At 44.2% G+C, this 27031-nt stretch overlaps 1 protein-coding gene across 4 annotated transcripts in view; it reads left to right on the top strand.

The window, feature by feature from the left end:
• MME (membrane metalloendopeptidase) overlaps positions 1 to 27031 on the top strand; it is a 384364-nt gene that overhangs the window by 323688 nt on the left and 33645 nt on the right. For all 4 annotated transcript variants that reach the window (XM_086944118.1, XM_086944117.1, XM_086944116.1 and 1 more), the window contains exons 17-18: positions 11904 to 11962; positions 23116 to 23235. In XM_086944118.1, coding sequence (XP_086800244.1) covers positions 11904 to 11962; positions 23116 to 23235 — 179 coding nt within the window. The remainder of the gene's footprint in view (positions 1 to 11903; positions 11963 to 23115; positions 23236 to 27031) is intronic.

The following is a 27031-nucleotide window of genomic DNA, read 5'->3' as shown; positions in this document are numbered from 1 at the left end:
GGAGGGTGGGAGTGAACCAGCTGGCCTTCTTGGAGTGTTGTTTGCCTTATCTTTTCTTGAGGTAAGCCAGGGTTTCGGCGCAGTTGGAGATGCATCGGTGGAGGTTGAGTGCTGCTGCGTTGACATCCATGGGTGTTGGTGGAGTGACTGTGCTGAGGGAGTTCTTCAGTGGCCTTTATCCAGCTGAACAGGGGGGCGCTGACTGTGGTGATGTACGGTGGGAGTGGTGAAGACAAAATGATTGTCGCTCCAGGAGAGTTTGGTGGTGTGGCTGTATTTGATGTTCCCGCTGGTGGAGAAGACGGGGTTGAGCATGTGTCCAGCTGTTTGGGTGAGTAGTTGAGTGACCATGTCTTAGTATCTGTATGAATAAGTGAGTTGGTGTCGATATGTCTGTATAGGTGAGTAAGTGGCTGTGTGATTGAATCGATGGCTGACTGTGTAGGTGTGGTGTGTAAGTACTGGCATGTGTGTGTCAATGGTTTTGAGAATGGTAGTGTGGAAGTTGGAGTGGGTGTATGAAAGGTTATATTGGGGTATGAGTGGGTGCATCAGAAATTCTGTTGATGATGTCATCAGTGATGACATGTGATGTCATCAGTGATGTCACTGACCATGTTATGAGTGGTGTAATATGTGAGGTCATCAGCAGTGCATTGTGGGGCGCAAGTTATAGTTACCTCAGCTAATTATAACAGCTGAGTATCTCTGGTTTTGCATGAGTGAAATGTCAGCCTAACTATAACTTACCTGTAACCTTTGTTTATTTTCAGTGAATTCCTAAGGCTTTTAAATGCTAATTCCTAACTATAACGTCGCCATAACCTTTCTATTTTCAGTGAATTTCTAAGGTTTTTAAAAATTCTATTTCTTGATTGTAGCGTCCATTTATTCTTATTTGAGCTTCTATGATTTTCGTTTTTTCTTTCTATAACTGGATATTGTATATTATATTTATATTATATACTACTCATTTTTTGATTTGGTATGTGTTTATCAGAAAGTACATTAATAATGTTATCACATTTACTGTGAAGAATCTGTGATCAGCAAATGTATTTCCCATACTGAGAAATACACTTAAAGGCATTACTTAAATCAGAGCCACCCAAGAGGCCAAAACTTTTTTTATTTTTGGGGAATTTTTTTAATCTGCCACATAGTAGGATTGCGATTACTTCGTGAAATCGCAAAGCAAAAGCAGATATTCTACGACCACAACCACATTGAACAAGCATTTGCAATGCAATCGGTTTCGCCTTTGGGACCTTATGTGTATTTAGCTATGCAGCACATTAGCTTGGGTGCTGAAACATCTACTTTTCTTTAACATGGAGGGAAAGTAAGATCTAAACTATGGAACACAACAGGTATGGGAACACAAGGAGCCTATCAGCAGGAAATGGTTTTGACCAAAGCTCTTTTTTTAATACGAAATCAGGCCTTCGCTGGTCATTGAACTGAAAACACAAGAATTGAAAAAAATATTACTGTCTACGGGTGCTCTTAAAAGACAAGTTTCTATGGCTTGGAATTTAGGTAATGCTAAAGTGATTCTGGTATTTACTGACCTCTGTTGATTGTTTTCTATTAAGAAAGTTAAATAGAGGCAGTTGCCAGAAAAAAAAAAGGGAAAGTTCCTAAGCAGAAAGAAATTCTGGTATTTTACTGACTTCTACTGTTTGTTTTCTATCAAGGCAGTAGAACAGAAACAAAGGGCCATATTACCAAGCATAAGCGATAATTATCGCTATGCTTGGTTAGCGGCAATAATTTTATCGCCGTGCTTCGACTATTTTTATCGCTTAGGAGCCTTGCTATTATCAAGGTTTATCTCCTAAGCGATAAAAATCGGCCGAAATGCATGAATATCACTGAAAAGTCCGCGATATTCATGCATTACCGAGCTAATGCTCTTAGCCATGTTATCCACCTACCATTGGATAACATGGCTAAGAACTGCTCAGGGCAGGCGTTAGCTTTTGGAGATATTAGCGCTTAGCGCGAATATTTCCAAAAGTTGGTAATCGGAGATAACAAGGTTAGCGACTGTTTTCAGTCGCTAACATCTTGGCACGCCCACTTTGCATGTCATTAGCGATAATTATCGCTGACATGCAAAGTGGGCTCCTAAATGCCCGCTATCACCTACAAGCTGTCGCTAACTGGTGTTAGCGACACCTTGCTAATAGGGCGATAAAATTATCGCCACATTAGCGGGAAAAAGTCCCGCTAATGCGGCGATAATGGCCCTTGGTAATATGCCCCAAAGTCCCTAAGCGGAAGCAGACAAGTCCTGGGGCTGATCTCCAGAGCCCACAAAGTACATACGACTATTAGAATACACACATTACTAACCACATCACTCCTTCAAAAACGTATTTGTACACGTCTATTTGTGGTAACTTTTTTTGAAACTGTACTTGAACACTACCTACCATTTTCGCGATTACACTGCGAGCAGAGATGACTCTGGTAACCGCGACGATCGTGCCTTTTCTAGGGGGTGCAAAACAATTCTAACACACTGATTTGCGGTGACAGGGTAAACGGAGCCGCACCAATACCTGTGTGCTAGACACTGCAATGGAAACTCCTTGAAGCCCTTTCTTGCGGCCACGATTTCCCCGCAGTGCGGCACTTCCGCAAAACGGGAGCGGCCGCGATGTTTATTGGCCAACGGCAGCACTGGGGAGGTAGTGCTGCCGTCGGCCAATGGCCGACTGCAGCAAGGAAGGGGTTAATGTTCCTAACCGGTCTCATAAGACATGCCCACCTCTCAAGACCAGGCACCGTTGGTGGTCCTTAATACAACAATAACACACACAGTAAGAGAGGCGCATGTACAGAGACGTCTAGACACAATACTATGGCTAGCCCATAAGCCAAAAAATGTGGTCACGATGTCAGAGGCAAATCATACTGAACGAAATACGATAATGAAGCTGTGCCAGCCGTATTTAGCCTGCAGTTGTTTACTGCAACACTTTATACTCCCCAGTTCCTGATTCCATCAATCGTGATGCATACGTTTGTTTGTCAACCGTGACTTTTTGAAAGTTGAACCATATTCGGAAACAGAGCTTCATCCTTTTGCAGGGCTAATACCCTACAGGATTATTTTGGATCACAATTCGCCCTGCAGAAGCCCACATGGGCGTCAGCTGTGTTGCACAATCTGCTTGTATAAACCCAAAACGATGAATAAAAGGATTTATGACTATACTGAGAATGATTTGCCTCTGACATCGTGAACTTGTTCTGGCTTATCGACTAACTAAAGTATGGAGTCTAAAAGTATCTGTATATGTGCCTCCATTACTGTGTGTGTAAGGGGTGCAAAACACATATATGGGCACATTTAACAGTATTTTGGACACATACAGGCACATGCATCCAGCGATTTAGGAATCGCAAACAGTGCAAATCGCAAAATTCGTCCGTTTGCGATTCCCAAATCACTATTTGGGATGCATCAACCTAAAAGTGAAGAAATCACTATTTTAGCGATTTTTTAAAGTGCGATTGCTTTTAAGGAATCGCAATTTTGCGATTCCTTAAAAGCAATGCATGAAACTTTAAAAAATTGCGATTTCGCAATTAGAGAGAAAAAACTTACCATGAGGTTGGACCTCATGGTAATTTTGCGAAAAGTTACAAATATGCAATTTTGTTCATATTTTTAACTTTCATGTTGTGCACACACATGCCCTTAGGGCATGTGTGTACGCAACATATGTGCATTGTTTGATTTCAGGGGTGCAACAGGGTGTCCTTTGGACACCCCTGCACCCTTGAAATCGCAATCTCAATTTGCGATTAGCTAATTGCGAATCGCAAATTGAGATTGTCTTCCCATTCATTCCTATGGGCCTCTAGGCCCATAGGAATGAATGGGAAGGGATTCCTTAATTGCGATTCGCAAAATGCTAATCGCAAGTAAGGAATTCTAAGGAATCGCAATTTATTTAGCGATTTCTTGATGCATAGGCATTTGCGATTCCTTAATTGCGATTCCTTAAAAATCGCTATTAAGGAATCGCAAATGCCGAGATTGATGCATGTACCTGTAAGGGTTTATTACTGCACTGTTTAAAGTCAGATTTTGTAGGGAGTTTGCATAAAAACAACGAGTTACACCAATTTTCCATTTTCACAGTGATACAGAGCATCGTGATGATATCGATAGCTGTCGTCACCGTGAATACATCGGAAAATAAGAAAACAAATGCAGACATTCAATAGCCACCACACCAATCAAATCTTATAATTGCAAAATGAATTACAACCAGAACACTAAACACATTACTATCTGAACGACTGCATAATGGCATGTACAACTCCCTTAATATCTCTATAACACAGTGCATACCTTTTTTAGTGTAATCTATGACTGCATGTGTGACTGTATCACTAAGTATCACATTCACTGTATAAGTATTTGGGGGATCTGTGAGATGATGCATCAGTCTATCAATGCTTCTGTAAGGAAATGCATGACTGCCTCAGTACATCTATGAGTGGGTGCACCAGTGCCACAATGGGTCTGTGATTGGTTGCGTAAGTCTCTCACTCAATCTGTCAGTAGGTGCATGACTGGCTTTGTGCATGTGTAAGTAAGTATATGACTGACTGGGTCTGTGAGAGGATACATGAGTGTCTAAGTGGGTGTCTGAATGGGTGAGTGAGTGGGTGCATGAGTGTGTGAGTGGATCTGTGAGTAAGTGCATGAGTCTCTCAGTATATCGATGATCAGCAGCATGCGTGACTGAGTGGTTCTGACAGTGGGTGCATGGCTCTGTGAGTACAACTGTGCATGGGTACATCAGTCTCTGAGTGTATAACTAACTAGGAGCAGAAATCTCTGAGTGGGTCTATGAGTGGCTGCGTGAATAACTGTATGGGTGTGTGAGTGTCTGAGTGGGTCCGTGAGTGTATATATGAGTGTCTGAGTGGAAGTGGATCTGTGAGTGGGTGTATGAGTGTCTTAAAGGGACTGTAAGTGAGAATCTGATTCTCTGAGTAGGTGAGTAAATGGGTGCCTGCATCATTGTCTGAGTGGGTCTGTGACTGGGAGGGTGAGTGAGTGGGTGGGTTTGTGAGTGGCTGCATGAGCCTTGACTGGTTATGTGAGTGGGTATATGAGTCTCTGAATGTATGACTGAGTGACTGAGTGTATAAGTCTCTGAGAGGGGCTGTGTCTGATTGGGGGAATTACTGCATGGGTGTTTGAGTGGGCCTATGACTGTCTGAGTCAATCTGTAAGTAGGTATATGCATGTCTCAGTGGGTCTGTGAGTACCCTTGTGAGTCTGTGAGTGGGTCTGTATGTGAGTGTGTGAGTATCTGATTGGGTCTGTACATGGGTAAATGATTCTCTGAGTTAGTCTCTAAGCAGGGGCATGAGAATCTCAGTTGGTCTGTGAGTGTGTACATGACTGCCCCACCACTCTTACCTGTGCCATCCCCGTCTGTGCATTACTCATTTTGTCTCTATACTAAGACATCAACCAAGAGGTGGAGATTTGTGACCGTCTTTAGAGCTTCTGAAAATAATTATTCTCTCATGGTATTTGATGTCCACGCATCCTTTCGTGCTATAGAGCCTGGCGAACACCCGAGAGAAAGAATGATGCTCCACCGAAAATACAAAAAAACAATTGCTGTGTAATTCGACAGTACCAAAGCAGCTCATTTTTGTAACATTATTCAGAATTCAATCAAGCGAATGTCGCCAAAAACTACAAATGCTTTCATCAAGGAAGGTTGGTTTTGGTTTGATGATTTTGGAGACAATCAGCCACCATGAAGCAAGGATCAGTCCCACAGCATGTTTTTAATCATAAGTCTTCATCGTGGTTTCTGTACATCCTGAAAGCATATGCACATTTTCACCAGCAGCATTGCATGCTGCAAATGCTAAACATAATTAAGAATGAAGTAAAAAACTATGTGCAAAGAAACAGATTAAAACGCTGGCACTTTTCTAAAATGCCAATAAAAAATTTCTTAAACAAAAAAAACAAACGCTAGTACTTTGTTTTACAAGCTTTTATGTACAAAAGTTTCCTGTTTTCCGTAAACGAAAGATATTCACGTCATTCCACTACTTCCCACCTCGGTCAATGCTACAAAGCAACATGTCCCATTGTGACCGAATTTTGGGTCTCATGTACAAAGTGTTCTTATGGCCTCGTACCCTCAGATCCAGTTAATCTGAGGGTTTGTGACTGCTTAAAGAATTATTTGAAAGTTCTAAACCCAAGTAATGATTCGGATAAGCTTGTGTGGATTGTCAAATGAGTTTAGGGAACTAAACTGAATCGGTATCTTACGCTTTGGGAATGTGGGCAAAACAATTTTTAGGAGAAGGAAGTGGTCCATAGAACCAGTGATTGCTCCTATTAAAATGTTTCTAAAACTTTTGATTTTCTTTTTTAAAACACATCCTGTTTTCCATTAAGAAAAATTAGCTGTTTTTTTATTATTGCTTTCTTTAAAAGCAATCACAGAGATGGTAGTCTGCTGATGTCAGCGGGGCACCATGCTTGTGATTGTAGCCAGTTGTAGTGGGTTGCAATTTTATGACTTATCTCATCATTATTTATGGTGTAGGGCGAGTTAAGAACCACTAAGATTCATTATTTTGTGAACAAGCCTATTTGTACATAGGTGGCTGGTAAAATACAAAAGAACTTAGTAAAAGTTGGTGCACAAATTATTGCGACCACTTTTAAAGAATGAATTTTTAGCACATGAGTCCCTAAATAGCGTTCTGCTGCCGCAATAAATCCAGTACCCTTTGAGGGAGTGCTTAATTTGTGATGGATTTTGAAGGTGGTGAGCATTTGCATAAATTTTTGTGAATCGGAACGTATTGCTCATCATAAGATATCTCCCAGAGAAAGCGAGAGAGATGGCTGAAAAGAGAGAAGAAGGATGAAAAGAAAAATTAGGAAACAGCAAAATGAGGAGACAAATGCAATCAAAAAGAATATGCAAGGGTGAGATAAACAGGCTGGAAGTGTAGAGTGTGAGAGAAAGGGGCATGATGTAAAATTAAGACTAGTAGGTCTTGGATTCTGCAGCCCCCTCAGAAACAAAACTTCAAGCCCCTGGACTAGCTTTTTAGATTTCGCCCTGGCCGTAGCACCTGCGAAGCAGGTGCTCCGCGCAGGGCGGAATCTTATGATCCTACAGTATGGGGCTTCGTCCCGTCTCTGTCTTCCATTCGCTAGCTCCATAAATGGAGGCTAGCCATTGGAAGAGATTGGCTGTCAATCACGCTTTCCCCGTGAAAACGCGATTCGGGGGCGTTTCCGTGTCTTTTTTTAATTCCCGCCCTCTCCTCTTCCCATTGGCTGGAATTTTACCTTCCAGCCAATGGGAGGGGAGAGCACGAAAAACACGCAAACACGCCCCCTAATCCCGCCCCCGAATCCCAAAATGACCTTGTTTTTTTCTTTTAGACCGAGTTTGTGTGCGAGTCGTTCTTTCAGATTGGAGGTTTGAGGGGCCTAGGCATAGTGTGTCGCCTCATAAGGGCGTTTAGTATTAGGTTACTTAACTTTACAATAATTGTATTGAGCACCTCGCAGTGCGAGGCGTCTCGCAGTCATATGCGGGGGACACGCCTGGTTCACAGAGCGGCGCTCCCCTGTGAAGTTCGTGTAGGTAGATGTAAATGAAAAATGACTTTGGAAGTTTAAGAGGCTGCGCCGTGCTGGAAGAGTTGCAGTGCGGCAGGCGAGTCATCCAGCTGCCATAAGCGGGGGCCGCGCCTCATTCTCACGGTGCTCAATTATGGAGTTCTGGTCGACATAGATGATTAAATAATGTCTTGGTAGGATGAAGGTTTACGCGCCAGAGAGGAGGCCACGCCTGGTTCGCAGAGCACGCTCCCCCATGGAGTGTGTGTCGGTTTACATATATATGAATCATGTCTTTTTAAGTTTAAGGGGCCGCGCCTTTCTGGAAGAAATGTGGCGGGGTGGGCGAGGCATCCAGCTGCCATAGGTGGGGGACGCGCCTCTTTCCCACAGCGGTGCGAGGCATTAAACAAAGTTGATGAGCACTGCGTTGCTAACTGTTATCTTCATGGCTAAAGCTAGTTCCTATGTGCAGAACACTTTAAAATATTTCGTCTGAATGTGGCGCATAGCGAATTATTATGTACAGAATACCTTTAAAATATTCCGTCTAAACGTGTCCCAAAGCGCGCAGTGGTTTAAGGGGCCGCACCGGAGTGGGGGCTGTGCCGTTACAGGAGAGATGCAGCTCGCGGTGTGAGGCCTCCAGCTGCCACATGAGGAGGAGGCACCTCGCTCATCTGAGGTTGCTGCAAAAATGAGGAGCCGAGCCCTGGCTGGTGGGAGGGGCGTTTTTTTTTTTGCGGGGTGCCTCTTCACCTAAGAATAGAGACATAAAATCATGTTTCTCCTAATTCTCACTGGGGTGTAGGCATTACTATACTCGGGGTCAGGATTCACCCATAACGGCAGAAGTTTGAAGAATGAGGTCTTTTCAATGAAGCGCTTGCTATCATATTTTCGCTGTTCTTCTGCGGTGTAACTTCAGAGGTAGTGTGTTGTGGATTCCGTGTGATCACATGGGCGCCATCGGGTGAAACTCTTTTGAAAAACATGTTTTCTCATACCCCGTTGCGTCTGGTTACTGTCTAATGTGCGCTACATTTATTTGAAAGGTGGGGTTTGTTTTACAGCCATATTTTACCCATTTAACTCCTCTGCACTTTGTAAATAGCAGGTGGTATTTCCGTAGAGCGTACTCGTGTATACATAATAACTTTCATTCTGGGCCACACGTTGCTTTCAAGCACACTTTGGGATGCGATTCTACACCAATGCAGATGTGTATTGACACAGCTTCAATGAACTTATAGCAAGTGAAAGCAACATGACACTCTAGCCTTCCGGTATAAACAGTATTTATATACAGTTTGAAGTCTCCACAGTGTGTTCACTTGCTTAACCACTGCATTCACGAAGATTGTTATAGCGCCTTACTGGAGGTTTCCCTGTCTGTGAAGATGAAGGGAACATGGTTGGCAAGGTGGATTCCTTGTAAAATGGGTTTCGGTAATTTTCTGCGGTAATTTGAAACAAAAGTTCAGCGTGGGTCAGTCTCCATTTAGCACTGGCACGTGAGCAGGATATTTTGTTGCTTGACTTCTTACCTAGTGGGTCACGTGTTCACTGGGGAGGCTGGTTACACTGGTCTGGGGGATTTGAACATTCCTTTATTCAAGACTCGGGGACTATGGTCACAGTGTCCAACAGCTATTGTGGTATGATGAGTACTTAAGTTTGCGTGCTGACACAAACATCTAAAGGGGAGGAGCGGTTTGCGCAATCTGCATTCCCCCACTTCTAGCTTGGTTATCTAGGGGCACAAGAAGTAGCCCACGATTTTTCGATTACGGTCCTTTTAGGCATCGTAGGGAATGGCCATTTTGTGCAGAACGGATGGGTCTGTGAGTTCTTTAGGCCTATGTAAGATGCCTGGAACTTTTTAATGGCACGCCGCACTTTGTGGGCAGCCAACCGTGTGTTTCAAGCGCAGTCTGGGTTTATTCATTTTAAAGGTGTGTGAAGCACAGTTCTGGGTTAGTACTTCAACAAATGTAATGGTACTTCTGTAGTGCATAATGAATCTTCCCCATGGGCTCATAAATCATTCTAGTTTACAAGATGCGTTATTATACGACAATGCTTATCCCCCTTTTTGTCTATGTTTTACTGTGTGGGGAATTTTTAAATCTGGAGCATGGGCTAAGGTACGTACGAGTGTATGTCCACTAATGATTCCAAATGTACTAGTCAAGCCATCAACACGTTTTATCTAATAAATTAATTAAAACACTGGTTCTGTTGCTGGGTTGGGGGGATTAGTGGAGTAATGCATTCATGGCACAGCCCGGGGATCAACCTCTTGCTCACTGGTTCACCTCTTGTTCACGGATTCATTTCCCGTCCATGTACACTTAGCCCTCCCACTTGGCAGAGGCGGACAATATAACGCCATTCAGATGGCCTTATTTATTCAGTGCCAACATGCCCCGTTGGGGCTTAAAGTGCACAGTGTAAATATGTCATGAATATAGATGGGCTTCGGCAACCTGGTAGTGACCCCTTACCAGTTGGGATGGTGGTTTCAGCTCTCAGGCAAAACATTTCTTAGTGACCCCTTACCGGTTGGGATGGTGGTTTCAGCCCTCAGGCAAAACATTTCATGGTTGATATAATTTTGGCGTTCTCGTCCACATATGTCGGTGCAGTGTGCAACATAACCCATACAACAGGTGCAATTCCCACTGGGTACGCTTAGCCTTGCATCTTGCGGAGGGGGACAAATAGCACCATTCAGTTGGAAGAATAAGCATCTGGTTTTCACCACCAAGATGCCCTCCTCTTCGGGGGTGAAAGGACCCAAGCAAATACAAATGATATTCTATGTAAAGAATTATGGATTGATAACAGCAACCTGGTAGTAACCATTTGTCGGTTGGGATGGTGGATAGAATGGATGAGGGAACTAAAACGACTGAAGGGATACAGTTGGTTTGGACTGGTCATTTAAGCATTATTCAGCTATCTTGCTGTCCTCAGTACCAAATAAATTCAGGCCCAGCGATGGTTCCGTTTACCTCGGGTACGGAGTTAGCAAAGGGTGGGTGGCAAAGGGAAATCTCTGTTTTTAGGGTGTATCATTAATTCAGGGGGCGTACTTGGCTCTCAGTTGATCATTGCCTCCAGAGGTTAGTGTAAGAGCATTACCACACAGGAAGATGTCCTGCAATTGCTAAATGGAACCTGCCTTCTTCCTGGCATTAATGAACTGACGTACCCAGTGAGTGCCCGTGCCCTACGGCTCCGCATTATCTCCACAGTTGATAGGCGCCCATGAGCTCTTCAGCGCCCCATCTGCTATCACCTATACTAATTGTAGTGCACATTTGTACATGTGTTCACACACAACCTTTCCCTAATAAGCACCTTTGTTTTAGTTTGTGTGCACCCCATTCTGCCTAGTCCTCTCTACACCGCATCTTAACCATTGAAATTTCACTACACACTGTGTTTTTCGACTATACACATTCATAGTAAAACAGTGATTTGTCTGCCTTCTGTTACTTTTGACCCTAGAATTTGGGTTTGTTACCACTTACCAATACCGAGTACCAGTGATGTTATAGACTTCTCTGGCATGTTTTGGTCTTCTCTTAGGAACGTACAGGGGGGGGGGCTCTGTGTGTCTGTGTGTGGCTCTGTGTGCGTGTGGCTGTGTGTGTGTGTGGGTGCAAATGAAATAGGTCTCGCATTTGCGAAAGATTAAGCTATTGACATTGTAAATGACAATTCCATTTATTTATCTGTTTTGAAAACCAATACATAAATAAACAATTTGTCATTTACAATGCCAATAGCTCTAACTTTGTCAAAGGCAAAACCGTTGCATTGTAAATGCTTGTTTAAAATGTAGTTTCTTTGTGAAATTAGGAACTACTTTCACTAATCACTATCGTGATGGTAGATAGCTAAGAAAGGCTTAGAAGTTTGAGGGACATGTCATCAAATATGCTTGCCAATTTATTCTAACCTTATTTACATAATCTCAAATACATCCCTGACTTCCCTCAGACACCACAAATACCACCACTGTCAGCTAAATGTAACTCAAAGCTTGTATGAAACAATTCTAAAGTCTATGATCATTGAACATGATTCTTAAAGTTTAGGCACCACATTACACCACATTACTCCTACTTATTTTTGTGTAAACTATTTTGACGTTTTCTGTGACTTGGAATACATTCAGTTTAATTTCAGTTTCTTTTTTCAGAATAACCTTTCTCTAACAATACATTTTGTTTTATGTTTGCAGGTGGATCACAGGAGCTGCAGTAGTTAATGCCTTTTATTCTCCAAGCATGAATAACATAGGTGAGAATTGGGGAAACTGCTATCATATTACTTTGTTTCAACTAGAGCTTCACATCACTGGTTGTATCCTCAGGGCACTCTGGGTCAGACACATTAATAGGGCAGTCAATTTGGTCAGAAATAAAGTGGATGCAAAAGACAAGCATTTACTATGCAATGGTCTCGTCTTTGTTAAAGTTAGAGCTATTGGCATTGCAAATGTCATTTTTTTCATTTATTGTTTTTTTTTAAACCGATAAATATATGGTATTGTCATTTACAATGGCAATAGGTAAGCATTAGAGAGTAGTAGAGATTATTAGCAGTGATTAATAGTTAGTAGAGAGTGACTAGTTGATGATTAATAGAGAGTATACTTGTATAGAGTAGAGTAGGAGTGAGTTGTAGGCAATAGTAGTTAGTGAGTAGTGTAGATTAGTGGAGAGTAGTATAGAGTGAGTAGTAGATAGTGTGTAGAGAGCATGTAGGAGTTAGTGAGTAGTAGAGACGAAGTAGTAGTGAGAAATAAAAAGTACTAGATAGAAATAGATGTAGTGTAGTGAGTTATAGATAGTATATGGAGTAGTATATCTATTTAGTAGAGTGAGTAGCGAATTACTTTTAAAATAGAGTATATATTAGAGAGCAGTAGTTAGTTAGTACTTTTAGTATTAGAGTGTAGTAGAGAGTAGTAGAGTAGTAGAGAGTGAGTATAAAATTGGGGATAGCGTAGTTTAGTGAGTTGTGAGGAGTGTGACTTGTATGTAGTAGAGAGTAGTTAGAGGGTGTATTAGAGGGTGATTAGTTGAGTCAGTAGTAGAGTGTGAATTGAGAGTATTAGAGAGTAGCAGAAATTGAGTAAAGTGAGAGTAGCTTACAGTAGTAGTAGAGTGAGTAGTTAGTAAAGTGTAGTAGAGTATTAGATAGTTATAATACAGAGTATTATAGTGAGTAGTAATGAGTAGTATTTTGTAGGTATAGTTATTAGAATAGTTTGAGTAGGGTATTATAAACTCAGTATTAGAGAGTTAGTAGTAGAGAGTGAGTTGTAGAGTGAGTAATAGTGGGTAGTAGATAGTTTTATATAGTGTGTAGTAGAGTAGTAGTGAGTACTATAGAGTAATAGATATTAATATCGTAGAACATTAGTAGTATAATTATTTTGAGTAGTAGAGAGTGTGTAGTAGAGAATTATTAGTGAGTAGAGTAGTAGAGAGTATTAGGATTAGGGTATTATAGAGTATTTGAGTGAGTAGTACAGAGTATTTGAGGTGTGGCGAGTGAGTAGTATATTATAGATATTGTTATTAGTATAGTGTGAGTAGTGTATTATAAACTGAGTAGTAGAGTACAATGCAACGGTCTCGCCTTTGCAAAAGTTAGAGCTATTGACATTGTAAATGACAACATTTTTATTTTTATGTTGTTTTTGAAAACAGATAAATAAAAGGCATTGTCATTTAAAATGTCAATCAATAGGTAAACTTGCCTAAATGCAAGACCTATTGCATGGCAAATGTTTGTTAAACTGAACAATTGTTTTGTCTTTGCTTCAGGGAGAAGGGAAGATAAAAACAGTGTGTGCACCAGAGAAAGACAGAGAGTGAAGTAACGTGGAGACGAAAATGAAAGAGAGGGCCAAGGAAGATTGGCAAGGGAGAAAACAGAATAGAAAAAAAGAGGATAAGTAAGAAAGAGAAAAGGCAAAGAGGAAAACATAACAGAGAAAGAGAAAGTGAGACAGAGAGAAAGAAGATGAGAGAGCGTTAGTAAGAAATGTGGCAAGTGTAATTGATATACAGCCCCACACCCACACACACACACATGCACACACAGCCACACAGAGCCACACAGAACAGAGCCACACACACACAGAGCCACACTCACACAGAGCCACACACACACACACAGAGCCACACACACACAGAGCCATCCACACACAGCCACACTCACACACACACAGAGCCACACACACACACAGAGCCAATCACACACACAAACACACAGAGCCACACACACACAGAGCCACACACACACACACAGAGCCACACACACACACAGAGCCACACACACACACACACAGCCACACACACATACACAGAGCCACACACACACACAGAACCACACACACGGAGCCACACACACACACAGAGCCACGCACACAGAGCCACACACACACACACACACACACAGAGCCACACACACAGAGCCATACACACAGCCACACACACAAACACACACAACAGAGCCACACACACACAGAGCCACACTCACACAGAGCCACACACACACACAGCCACACCCACACACACACACACACACATAGCCACACATGCACACACACACAGAGCCACACACACACACAGCCACACACACACACAGAGCCACACACACACAGCCACACACACACACACACACACAGAGCCACACACACACACAGAGCCACACACAGAGCCACACACACACACACAGAGCCACCACACACACACAGCCACACACACATACACACACACACACATCCACACACACACACACAGAGCCACACACACAGAGCCAAACACACACGCACAGCCACACACACACACACACACAGAGCCACACACACCGCCACACACACACACACAGAGCCACACACACACACACACACAGCCACAGCCACACACACACAGAGCCACACACAACAGAGCCACACACAAACAGAACCACACACAAACACAGCCACACACTACAGAGCCACACACACACAGAGCCACACGCACATAGAGCCACACACACACAGAGCCACACACACACAGAGCCACACACACAATCACTCACAGAGCCACACACACACAGAGCCACACACACACAGAGAGCCACACACACAGAGCCAAACACACAGAGCCAAACACACACACAGAGCCACACAAACACACACACACACAGAGCCACACACACACACAGAGCCACACACACACACAGAGCCACACACACACCGAGCATAATTCCAAGAGCCAATGTAGTTAAAACAAGAGACAGCACATTGTACAGTGTGCGCTACACACGTCTTGAATATCAACAGTAGGTCATCAGCTCCTAAAATCGACTAGCGGGTCAAGTGACCACTACAGAGCTTCGTGTGCAACACATAGGGCTGCTCAGCTTTTCATAATTCAAAGGTTCCAATTGCATTAAGTGACACTGAAGAAGGCCCTCTTCATGCTTGGCACCAGCACTGACTAAGGAGCGAGCTCCCACCAATCAGCTGCCGGGGTTTTAATCTGACCGGACATTGCAGTCCGCTGCTACATCTCATCAGATCTTGAGAAAGACTAGCGGGTCAAGTGACCGCTGATCAAATACCCCTTTCGGATGACCAAACCCCTTCCTCGCAGCTCGACATTTTGGCATCTAGATAGAAGTGCAGTAACATTGGATACAAAAATTTAAAACTATTCAAACTGTCGTATGCATTGCGACATCGGGAAAAAACCCATCAAAAATGAGACACTAGCAAGACCTGTATCTAGCAGGATGGGGGGAAGGCAAACCAGCATAGCTGCAGTGAGAGAATATAAAGAGAGGCCTAGCGTCCCTCAAAGGCCACTACTTAACACTCAGCATAAAACTTAAAGACGACTAAGCGCCCGCAACACAACAGGCTCCCTTACAGGTGTCGACATGGACGAAGGACTAAAACAGCTCACTGAACGTCTGAACCACACCAGTGTCAGCTGTGGCTAGTGCAACATCTGCAAAAAAAGGGGACTCAAAATGGCCACTGAATAACCTCCCCTTGCGCATTTTCAACTGCATTGAGCCCATTGTGCTGCCTTCTTAAATACCAGTTTTCGCAATAGGATAAAAAGTGGGAGCGAACTTATATAAAGTCGGAGGGGGGCTGCACCAGTACTCAAAGGGTGGAGACGGGGAGGTTGAATCACAAGCAGCGACAGACCTACTGCTGAAAACCAGCCAAGCATCTGAACGATGAGAAGTGAGAGGAAGCCCCTCCCGCAGGGGTTTATTGTGCTCAGGTCAGAGGCCGGAGACCTGCTCCATATTGAGGCAGTTTAAGAGATCCCGGGGAAGGGGTCACGCTCTCTGAATCAGTGGTCCCGTACAGAATGTGGAGAGGGGCTCGGATACTCCCACATCGCCCAGATGTCCATCACAGGCCTTAGAAGGCATGAGCCCCAGCCCCATGAAATGGAGGAACACTTGCACTGCAGTGGCAGCATGACGCCCCTGCTAGGAGTATCCATGGATAATTCTGGTTAAAACTGTAATGAGAATGCTCGGGGTGTATAAGATTAGTAAAGTTACGATTTAGCCATTATAACTTTAGCTTTGAGTAAATTAACTACTTTACTGAGTGCGCGATTTGTTTGGTTGTTGATATAAATGAAAATCTGTTAGGAATCCGTTTTGACAGTTAGTTTGCGGTTACATTTAAAAATAAATACATTGTCTGATGGGCTATACCGCGCAAATGCAGCAGGCCCCAGGCCTCCACCTCACAGGAGCTCGAGTATAGCCTCGCTCTCCTAAACTCTAATGGGCCGGCCGTTGTGAGGGGCACCAGACCTCGCGGACGGGGGTGGAGAGCAGGTCAAGACTTCTAGAGGTGCAAGGTTTACACAGACTCAAAATTCAAAATATGCTCACCAACTCATACAACTAATATTCAAAGTCTTTGTAAGGCTAGCACTCTAGCTTAGTCTGGGCAAGATCCTGAGTCCAATCCCTGGAATCCTAACTGACCAGTGTTTTCCCCCGTTCCCAGCCGCGACAGTGACCAGCAAATTACAGCGCCGACATGCGTAGCACATTCTGCACAGGATGACATAAACGGGAGGCAATTAGGGGACCTAACGATTGAGTTACTGCTCCGGGATCGAACACAAGGAGGAGCCTGTGGCGGAGCGACCTGGTGCCATTTTCTAGATTCTTGGACGGGGACGCAGAGATATGACGCATCAGCACATGAAATGCCGGGCCCGTGATGGCGGTGAGTAGCTGGCAATAGCTGTGCGGCAGCACCTCGATTTCCCCCGATCCTCCCCGGTCCCACCTTACTTGTGAAGCGAGCGGCCTTGCTTTGCAGCTCCGGAGCCGGCTACTCGCACCCCTCGCCTTCCAGAACACGGGTGGGGACAGGGCCTGTCTGCCAACATCAGCGGTGCCCACCCGGGCATGGGGGGGGGGCGCGGGTTAGACAGTGTGAAGCTTGGGCAATAGGAGCTACAAAGAAATGGGAGTGCGGGCGCTGTAAGGGAGTAGGGCAGCGGGGCACGCCGCGTGGCTCGGTCTGCGAGAACAACTCCGCGCCCACACAGAGTCCTGCAAAATAAAACTTGCATCACAGCTGGCCGGTCCCGACTGCCCCCGTGGGGAGACCCTGGGTGCCTAATACGTGCGGCTCAATCCCAGTCTCGGAGCCCTTCGACTGATGTAGTCAACCAATATCGAGAGGGACGAAGGGGACAAAGAGAAGCGCAGACGATTGGAGCATCGAAGAGGGAGGACTGCGCTAAAGGGTTTCTCATTCAAAGCCCCGTCCTTTGCAGAATGAGGGGTGTGTTTTTCTTTTTCCCCTTTTTTCCATTGGCAGGAATGTAAACAATGTGTGTGTTTTTGACTTGTTGTTTACCATTCCAGCCAATGGAGAAGAGGGTAGAACAAACTTAAAAAACACACCCCCCAATCTGAAATGGACAGGGCTTACAGCAAGAGAATGACGTCACTGAGACCTCTTCTCCAATGGCTAGCCGCCGTTCAGGAGCCCAGCCAATGGAGAAGAGGAGCGGGGTAAACCCTCGCTACTCAGAGTCACTAATTCTCGCCAGCGAGACTGCGCATGTGTGCAGCCTACGCTAGCCGAGACCTAAAAAATAACTGAGTGAGCTAATAAAAAAACTTTAGAGAGGAGACAAAGGAGTCCGACAAAGAGCATTAGTGGGCAGAGCTGTGATTGGGCGTCTCGCCAGCAGAACCAAGTTTCAAAGTAGCCCATGCAGGCCAGCTTAAACCCAAAACCAAATCCGGTATTTGTAAAGCGGGCCCTACTCACCCCAGCGGGTCTCAAGGAGCTGGGGTCGTCGGGGAGATTAAGTGAGCTATTGCCCAGAGTCACATGTGATGAGCTGAGCTGAGCTGCCACCAGCAATCAAACCCAATCGTGAGCCCTGCGCTCCTGAGGCAGCTGCCCTGGCTGCTGTGCGACACCTCTCCCTAGCTTATTGAAGGCTTATCATAGGCCTGACTGAAAACGTAGGTTTTAACAACATTCAGAACCTTCTACAGTCATTTCACAATATAAGATGTCATGGTAGAAAGTTCCAAAGATATGATCCATAAGTGGAAGTGATGTTTCACTTAATTTCTTGCAGCAGAAATGCTGGTGAATGCAACTTAAATTGTTTGACAGGAGCTGTTGGTAGAAAAACTTGGCCAAGTAGTCTAGTGATTTACCATGTAAATTTAATGAATGAGCAAGAGGGGTTTGAAATTTGATGTTTTCTTTACCCAGAGCTACAGGAGGGTGTGAGATTGTCAAAGTTGGTCAAGCCAGTCCGTACACGATACAGAATAATTTTGAACTTTTCTGAGTCTGGAAATTGATTTAGTGGTGAGGTCAATGCAATTTGCTTGTGGCTGATCCTTTCTTAAAATTCGCTTTCACGAATTTTCCTTTTTTTCAAATGTACTACTTGAAGAATGGCACCTGCCATCTTGGTACGGTAAAATAAAAAATATGGTAACTGCATTATGCATGTGTGTGAACACTCAATAACACACGTGCACACGTGTGTCACGATGCACTTCTGCGCATGCGTTATGTACACAAGCATCATCATGCATGCTTCACAATGCATGTGGACACCTGCCATTAAACTTGGCAGCCATCTTGTGCCCTCCTGCATTCGTTTGCCTGTCGGTCTAAAGAAGCACTGGCAAAACCAACAGCTTGGCTATTTTTAAATCATTGTTTTCCTGCTAGAATTCATTTTCATGCGTCTTTGCAAAATTACTAATTTTATTTCATAGTATATGCAAATTCCATTTCATGGAGAGGAAAGGCTATGTACACGCCAGGCCACTGCTACTAGCGAGGTATAAAGTCGGAACAAAAATCGAAAAAGAGATACACTGAGGTTAAATTTATATTGTCTGGAGAAGTGGGAACATTGATAGGCACATTTAAATCTCTAATGTTTGAAAATATTGCACAGCAGGTAACTTTCTGTATGACAGAGCTTTAGGTCTAGAGTTAGAAATCTTGACTTATCCAGCTTTGGACGAAGAGCACCACACGGAAGGGAGGTCACTCTGTTTTAAAAAAAATAAAAACCATGTGAAGGTAGAGACTATTAGTAGTGCAGTCCTTTTGGAATGCATTGTTATCTGAATTGTTGTTTTCATTGTCATCTGAGTCGACAATTTCATTGTTATCTATCTGTGTAGCCTCAGCCATTGTTAAGTGCATACCTGTTGTCTATGGTATTTCTGTAGCCACTTAAAATTTTAGCCAAAAAAAGGTACGCTGGCAACTTTTTGTTGGCCACCATCACAATCTAAGTAACTACGTCAGAGTAAAGAAATTAATGCTTTATCTTAACAATGGACCCTACGTGTCTTTCTTCGACTACTTCATTGTGAATGTATTTGGACACAGAAATTCAGTTTGAAGCTTTTTGGCAAGATAAAAGAGGTAAGTGAAGAAGCATATATGAAATACTAAATTATTGAAAAATAGATGGTATCTGAGGGGTGAAAGCATGTGAAGCTGCTTTTAGTTAAGGTTAAGTAACTGTGGGAAGCTGGTGGGTGAATGTGGGCCTCCGCTGCCTCAGTGGTTAGAGTCCGGCCCGCCAAGCTTTATACGAGCTCCCAATTCATAAGTGTTGATTATGAGTGACCAGCACTGCCCAGTCATCTTTTATACATTAATTTAACTGTGGGGTGTACTTAGCAGGGCGAATGTCTTGTACATGTATAAAGATATTATTAAAACAATAAATAACATATATCTATGGATTTAATGCAAATTGTCTATACCTTGTAACTAGTATGAGACTCACTGCTGTCATCTAGAAGTTGTGAGTAGAGTCATTAAATTGAGAGGTTACCTTTCCTAAGTGAAACAGTAGGTATTCAGTGAATTATTTGTTTGCCTAGTGAGAGGAAATTAAAGGTTTTCAGAGAAGATCTGGGCTGTGTAATAACTGCTTATTGTCCAGTGGTGTAACATAACTGCGGTGCAAGGAGGCCCCCGACCTCCAGGGGGGCCCAACTCAGCAAAAGTGATAGGTGGTGGGCCGAGGAGGGGGCCCTCAGGTGTACTTTACAGGGGGGGGGGGCACTTACGTTGTGTTACGCCACTGGCATTGTCAGTCATTGGAATTGCGCCATCAGTGGGGAATGGAGCCTCATCAGGAACTTAAAGATCAGGCTCAGATATTTTCAGGGTGACAAAAGGAGGCAAAAAATAATGCATTTCGCATTGCTGTGGAAAAGCCCCCCCCACCTCCATGTGTGGGGGAAGCTCCACTTGCTAACTCACCTAGCATGTGACCAGTTGCGCCCTCATTCTGGGGGAGACACTGCAAACAGCCTGGGCACTACTATGCACTGTTTAATGAGACAAAGCAGGTGAGATAGCCTAGCTCAGTCAAAGACAGACCAGAGAAGCATCCTAGAACGGTGGCGTGTGGTTGAAGTGTGTTCCGCCCACCCCACACAAGTCATGTGTTTGGCCACACGTTAAATCTGTCAGGCTAGTGCAGACCAGGAAGCATCTGGCTTGTTTATATTTTTTCAGTTCCACAGCTATGAAAACTATCATGTTTGCAATTGCGCTCCTGCACATAGTGTGGGTAGCCAACAAGAGTGGTGGTTGCTCACATAGCTTCAGGGTCATTTAATTTAGTGGAGAAACTGTCTAGACTCAGGGAACCCGAACTGGTATATCGACAGGACCGCAGAAGTGCCGGCTTTTCTCATGTACAGTTGCTCACTCTGGACAGTCCCATTTCTCAAACAGCCATTGGAACTCCTCATTCACCCTCATGTTTTCACTGTAGACTGCCGACGCCACTGCCACTAAGTAATTACTATGGAGGGTGTGTCCTGCCCCATACACCTCCTCTGAAACTAGGTCCCTGAACTTAATGGTTAACAATGCCAAGAGTCTAGTTAACTTTTGTGGTATAGACTTAGGGGTCTTTTTATCAGGTGGTTTGCATCGCTGTCGCACCGCACAACATGCTGCTAGAGTGACGCAAACCGTACATGTGATTTATGAAGCCACGCAAGGCCACTTTGCGTGGCCCTGAGTGTCCCCATAAATCTGGAGTGATGCAAAGCAGCACAGATCGCTGCATTGCCTTACCATGCCCTGGGAAGGCATTCCAAGGGCTTTGCCTGGGTGTTCCCAGGCAACTCCCATGGCTTTTGACGCATTCCCAGATTTAGTAGAACTGGTAGACCTGGCAATGCATCAAAACAATACACTTTCTAAGGTGGTGAGGTTTAACCAGGAGAAATATCTTTATTTCTCCTTGTTGCTTTCACTGTCTAAAGAGGAATATGACTCTCAGGATTGTTTCTGTGCAGGAAAGTGTCCGCTTTCTGCACACCAACAATACTGGGTTCAACGCAGGCACCCTTGCACCATGTGCCTGCATTGGCGCTAGGCTGCCAAAAGGGCGCAGGGCAGGGGAAAAGGCCGGAATGCGCCATATTGCCTTCAATACAGTGCATTCCTGCTCTTTCCCTGTCATGCAGCGCAGCAAGTCACCTGCGTGACATTCTCGTAAATAGACCCCAGAATGAGGATTCCTGGTTGTACCCTGAGAATACCCTGAGAAATTATGTACTACTAGGGGGTCGGTATTTCCTGCTCAGATTCTGCTGGCGATTCCTCACTCTCCATCACACTTTCGCCTATCAATGTTGGCTGTTTTGAGCAGCTGACATCTCAAGGGCAAAGAAGGCGGCGCCATGGTATTTCCACACAGCTTGTTGTTTCCAACTGGACCAGTAACTCTTGTTTCCGGCCTAGCCGGGAACTTCGGAGGCGGCTGCATTATTGCTACCTATTAAATAGGCTTACAACCTGGATGTTTAATCTCTTTCATCGTTTGTGTCTACAATCAGTGCCTCCCTCTAAACTACGAATAATCAATGAACTTGAGAACCATGGGCCTCATTTATGAGGCTGTGCGTCACTTTTACGCCACTGGTGCGTCACAAAAAGTGACGCACCAGTGGCATAAAAAATGCGCCCTGTTGCGCCATATTTACAAAGTGACGCATCTAGTTAGATGCGTCACTTTGTAAACTCCTGTGCCACATTATACCTGTGCCAGGTATAATGTATGCAAGGGGGCGTATTGACGCAAAAATGGGTCGTAGAAGTGACGCTGTGAAATCTATGAGATTTCACTGCGTCACTTCTAGGACACCATTGCGTCAAAATATTGCGCCTGCCTCACAGCAGGCTTAAGACTGACGCAGGCCCTTTCACATGGGGCTTGCCCCATGTGAAAGGACGCATTGCTGGAGTTGCGTCACTTTTGTGACACACTCCAGCAATGCGTCACTTTTGTGCTTACAGATACATCAGAAATACTGACGTTTCTGTAACTCCTTGCGCAATGATGCGTCATACTGTAAATATGACGCATCATTGGTGTCGCGAGGCGGGCGCAATGGAAAGTGACGCATCGCTGTTTTCACGCAGCGATGCGCCACTTTTCATAAATGAGGCCCCATGCTGTTAGTTGAAAACAGACTCTTGCCTTTGCAGCCATGGAATGAGAGTAACCTACCAGTTCCAGCAGCACCTCGAGCCCCTTACATTTATTTACGACCGTAACCGGAAGCATCTGCAGCGCTGACCTCTGCAGTCTGTCCCTCATTACTGTTCATAACCTCGCGAGGCATCTTTGGTGCTCCGGAGCTCCTGCCGCGCGGTCATTAAAACTGCAAAGGTTGTTGATTACGTGTTCCCAATCAGGGCTACCTTTTCGTTTCCAGGAACCTGGCTGTCGACGGTAAAAGGCAGCGGTGCGGGCTTTGCACTTAATCACAGGAGCCCTTTAAAATGAAGTCATGAAAAGTGAGACAAATAATTGAGTGGAATGTTCAGGGAAACGTGACTGATTCTTAACCCATCTTTTCTTCCAAAGTGTTTCCAGCTGGAATTTTGCAACCGCCCTTCTTTGGTGCATCCCAGCCTAAGTCTCTTAATTATGGTGGCATAGGAATGGTAATCGGCCACGAAATTACACATGGATTTGATGACAACGGTAAGATTTTAGTTCTTTTTTCTATTTAAACGTATTGTGCTTATCAAGTTTAAGCTGAGCACAAAGTTAAGGCTAGATTGCTAATTGGGTGACACAAGGATGTGGGAAAACAACAGGACCGAGAAGTACTCCAATTGTGAAATTGTATAATTTCTATTGTGTTACCTATGCTTTGTATAGTTCATAATTTGCCTTTCATTGCCCCTTTCACACTGTTGTGTGTCTCTGTAGTGGCACCATTGCCTGCTTGTCGTGGGGTTCCCAGTAGTTGGGCCTTGGGCCAGCGTGTTCAGTGTAACTTAAGGTAATCATGTTAGTGACTCGCCTATATCTGAGGCTGTGACCAGGGCTCGAGTGGCCCTTATGTCACGCGGACATTTCCCCTTGTAGACTGCAGGCTAGGGGGCACTTTTAGAGGAGGGGGGATTGCCATGCCCTAGAAATGCCAGTGTCTTGTTCCCCTTTGGTGTCCCTGTCTCCCCTTAAAAATGTCTCCTTGTTGCTATGAATGCGTAATGTCTCCTTTGCATATATCCACAGCTGTGGACCATATGAGAATGACACCCCTATATCCCCAAATTCTTTTCAGACCAAGCAATTTTGTCGAAAAGTTTATGGTCGTAACCATTGCACAAGCAGTTGAAACACGCACACAACATATTTATGTTTTTAATATTGACAACTTAATAAATCTACAGAAATACTGAAATTTTAATTCTTGCAATTAATTGATGTAGTGGGCATCGCAAGTCAAGCCTAATACCAGACTAAACCATCCAGTAATACTGAAGAAAAAAAAGAATTACATAAAAAATTGCTGCCAAGTGCGCATACTACTTCAAGCGCCCATTTGACTGACAGTCCTGGTCAACTATTGATCCTAGCCACCTGGACCCATAACTTTTCCTGCCAAGCTTGATTGACCTTGAACGCCTGTTTTGGGGACAGCCATGGGTAGCCATCAATCATAAATATATTGGCCCTGCCCCCCTCCTGCCAACCATAAGCATTGCTTTGCAGTGGCCAGGTACATGTACCTGTGCCTCCTGAAATGAGAGTTGGATCTCTTGGCACATATTTGGAAAATGTATTCAAGTCTTTAGTCCTCAAGTGCAATAAAGTTGTGCTGTTCCAAACCATAGAGGGGATAATACATTGCCACTGCCCCACCACAAGGCTGACCATAGGCCCTATTCTTCACCCTCCACACCACACAGGGAACCTTGCATATGACACTATCTATGAGCTGGATTATGCCTATTTTAAAATATATGAACATGAGACAGTGTCGCCCTGCATTCCTTGCAATACAACTTTTGGAGGACATTTTCTCAGTGGCTTCTGTTGCGGCATTTCTAAAAAGTATTTTTTATCTACGCAAGACAATGATTATATGAATTTTTGCTATTCTAACTCCTGGTCTATGTTGATATTGTGCACACTGTTTTTAAAATTTATTAGTTATGATGATGCAATGTTTTTTCTTTTCATGTGATCTGATGTACTTTTATGGTTATTTATGAAATATAACCGAATAAAGTCTTTTGAATTTGAATTTGAGTTGTACATGCAAATAAAGCACTGCACTATAATGCTGTCGATTAGACATGTTCTGCTGTGTGCCTTCTGCAACCAAAACCCATAATAAAACTACAATATTCAATCTAATTAGAGTGAGGCTGGGATGGGGCCTCCCCCCTTATCCTATGTGTTCTTCTCCACCATACATCTGCAGCCACCTCATCTTACCTTATGGCACCTTCAAGTCCCATTTCACCTCCAGGTTCCAATGAGCTTTGAAGAGTTAAATGGACCTATGTGATGGACACATTGCCATATCTCATGATGTAGGCACAGCCTCACTGTAATGAGACTCTCTCATGAATTGGCTAGTAACACATAGTTATAGGTCCACTGTAAGCCCTTCATTGAAAATGAACACAGAGGGTCATAAAAAAATCGGTCATGAGAAGGTTTCAAAAAGAATGAATCACAAGGTTCGTGTTTCCAGAATCTCTTGAAAAAAATACAATGAAGACCGTCATCTGCACTTTCACGATAACAGTATACTTGGTTCTCTGCTTATTTGGTTAAGTGGGAGGAATCGTCATTGGGTTTCAGCGCCTGAGTGTCCCGTTCTCCAGGTGTTCATCGTCCTCCAACAGGAGGGAGACTGTCTAGTATGCGACAGTTGTGAAATAAAAAGTGTGCAAAAAAGATGAATACAAATATTAAAATATCTTCTCTCCTGTGTAGATTGCCTTTATTTTCACAGAGGAGGGATAGGGTTAAAAACGCAGGTGGTGTTTGTCTGGATTTTTATGGATCCACTGCACCTTGTGAAAAGTGGGTCGACATGTTTCAGCCTATGGCTCCCAAGTGGGTCGGGAGGCTTTCTTCAGGGCCAGAATAATCAGCCATCTCAAATGTAGAGGGGCTGTGTGTATGGTAAGGAAGGTAAGAAGATTTGTTCACCCTGATAGTTCAACAGATTATACTTTGTATCTATTGTAAAACATGAAGTTATAGGCCAAATTATTAGCTGAGATCAATGCAGGGCTTCTCAGTTCCATGAAGCCGGCAGTGCTGCGTGTATTCCTACCATGTGGGACTCATAAGGCAGGTGCTGCTGCTGTCTTCGCTGCCCCGGAAACGAAAGGAAGCAGCACCCTTATCCATTTCAAACCAGGTAAGGCAGGTTTTCTAGATCTATTTTTTAAGCTCAAACAGCTCGCCAATCTAGGTACTAAATTGTCCTGTATTCCCTTTACTTCAATCCTTGTTTGACCTAGCAATAAAATAATGCACTCCAGAAAACAGGAGGATTTTCAATTAGTGGGTATAACAAATCATAATTCAAGCCAAGAGAAATGCATACACTCTTGCTTTGATTGACTGCATTGGGGTTTTATTCCCCAATTTCGTCTCAGGACATTTATCATGTGTCATCTCTGACTTCTTCCTCTATCTTTCAGTGTGCATTGGAGTTCTTTTGCTCCCACAACAGGTGCTTACTTTCCTTGATTATGTTGAACACATTGGTGGCATTTGGTCCTCTCCGCCATTAATCTTTGTCTCTTTCTAACATCCACCAGATGCTTTTGCTTCTCCTATCTAACGAATGTGTACCAGCCTTTTCACTGGCTGCATCCAAATATGGTTATTCTTGGATTCGACTCTGATTTACAGTTTCGAAATCAGAGGCGGCTCCACTGCTAAGGCGGAGGAGCATCGCCCCACTGCTCTGAAAGCAGTGCATAGGAAAAGTAAAATAATATCAAAACATTATTATCATGTTATTCTTTTTGGAGCTTGGAGCCAGGTTAGGGTGGGGTGGAACTGGGCTCACTGCGTCAGAGGGAGGAGGGGGGGTACAATGTTCACCTTTGGTGCGCGTGACAGTTTGGCCAGCCGTCTTGGGCCGGCCAAACCATCATCTGCACTTAGCATATTCTTGGTCCGCTGTACTGCCCAGCCTGGGTGGAAATCATGTACAGGCTCCCACTCCCTGTCTGAGCGCTAAACCACAGTGCTTATCCCAGTCACGCTGCTGCCTTGCTGGTGACAGCAGCATTGTGATTGACTAGGGGAGCCTGGGTGCTGCTCGGTGCCAGGAGAACAGCAAGGACAGAGGAGAGGCGGCAGCTTGCGACCAGCAACGAGCAGGTAAGTCTTTTTTTCTCCTATGTTTCTAACCACTCTCCCAGCTCCCACCCCGCCTCCGTTCCCTAGCAGCCGCCACATTTGGAAGTGAGCCCCTGAGGTGCTGCTGTTCTGGAGATGTGTTTGGCGTAAT

This window comes from Lissotriton vulgaris, chromosome 11 (assembly GCF_964263255.1).
Source record: "Lissotriton vulgaris chromosome 11, aLisVul1.2, whole genome shotgun sequence".
NCBI lineage: Eukaryota > Metazoa > Chordata > Amphibia > Caudata > Salamandridae > Lissotriton > Lissotriton vulgaris.
This window is presented reverse-complemented; position numbering and strand designations above follow the sequence as displayed.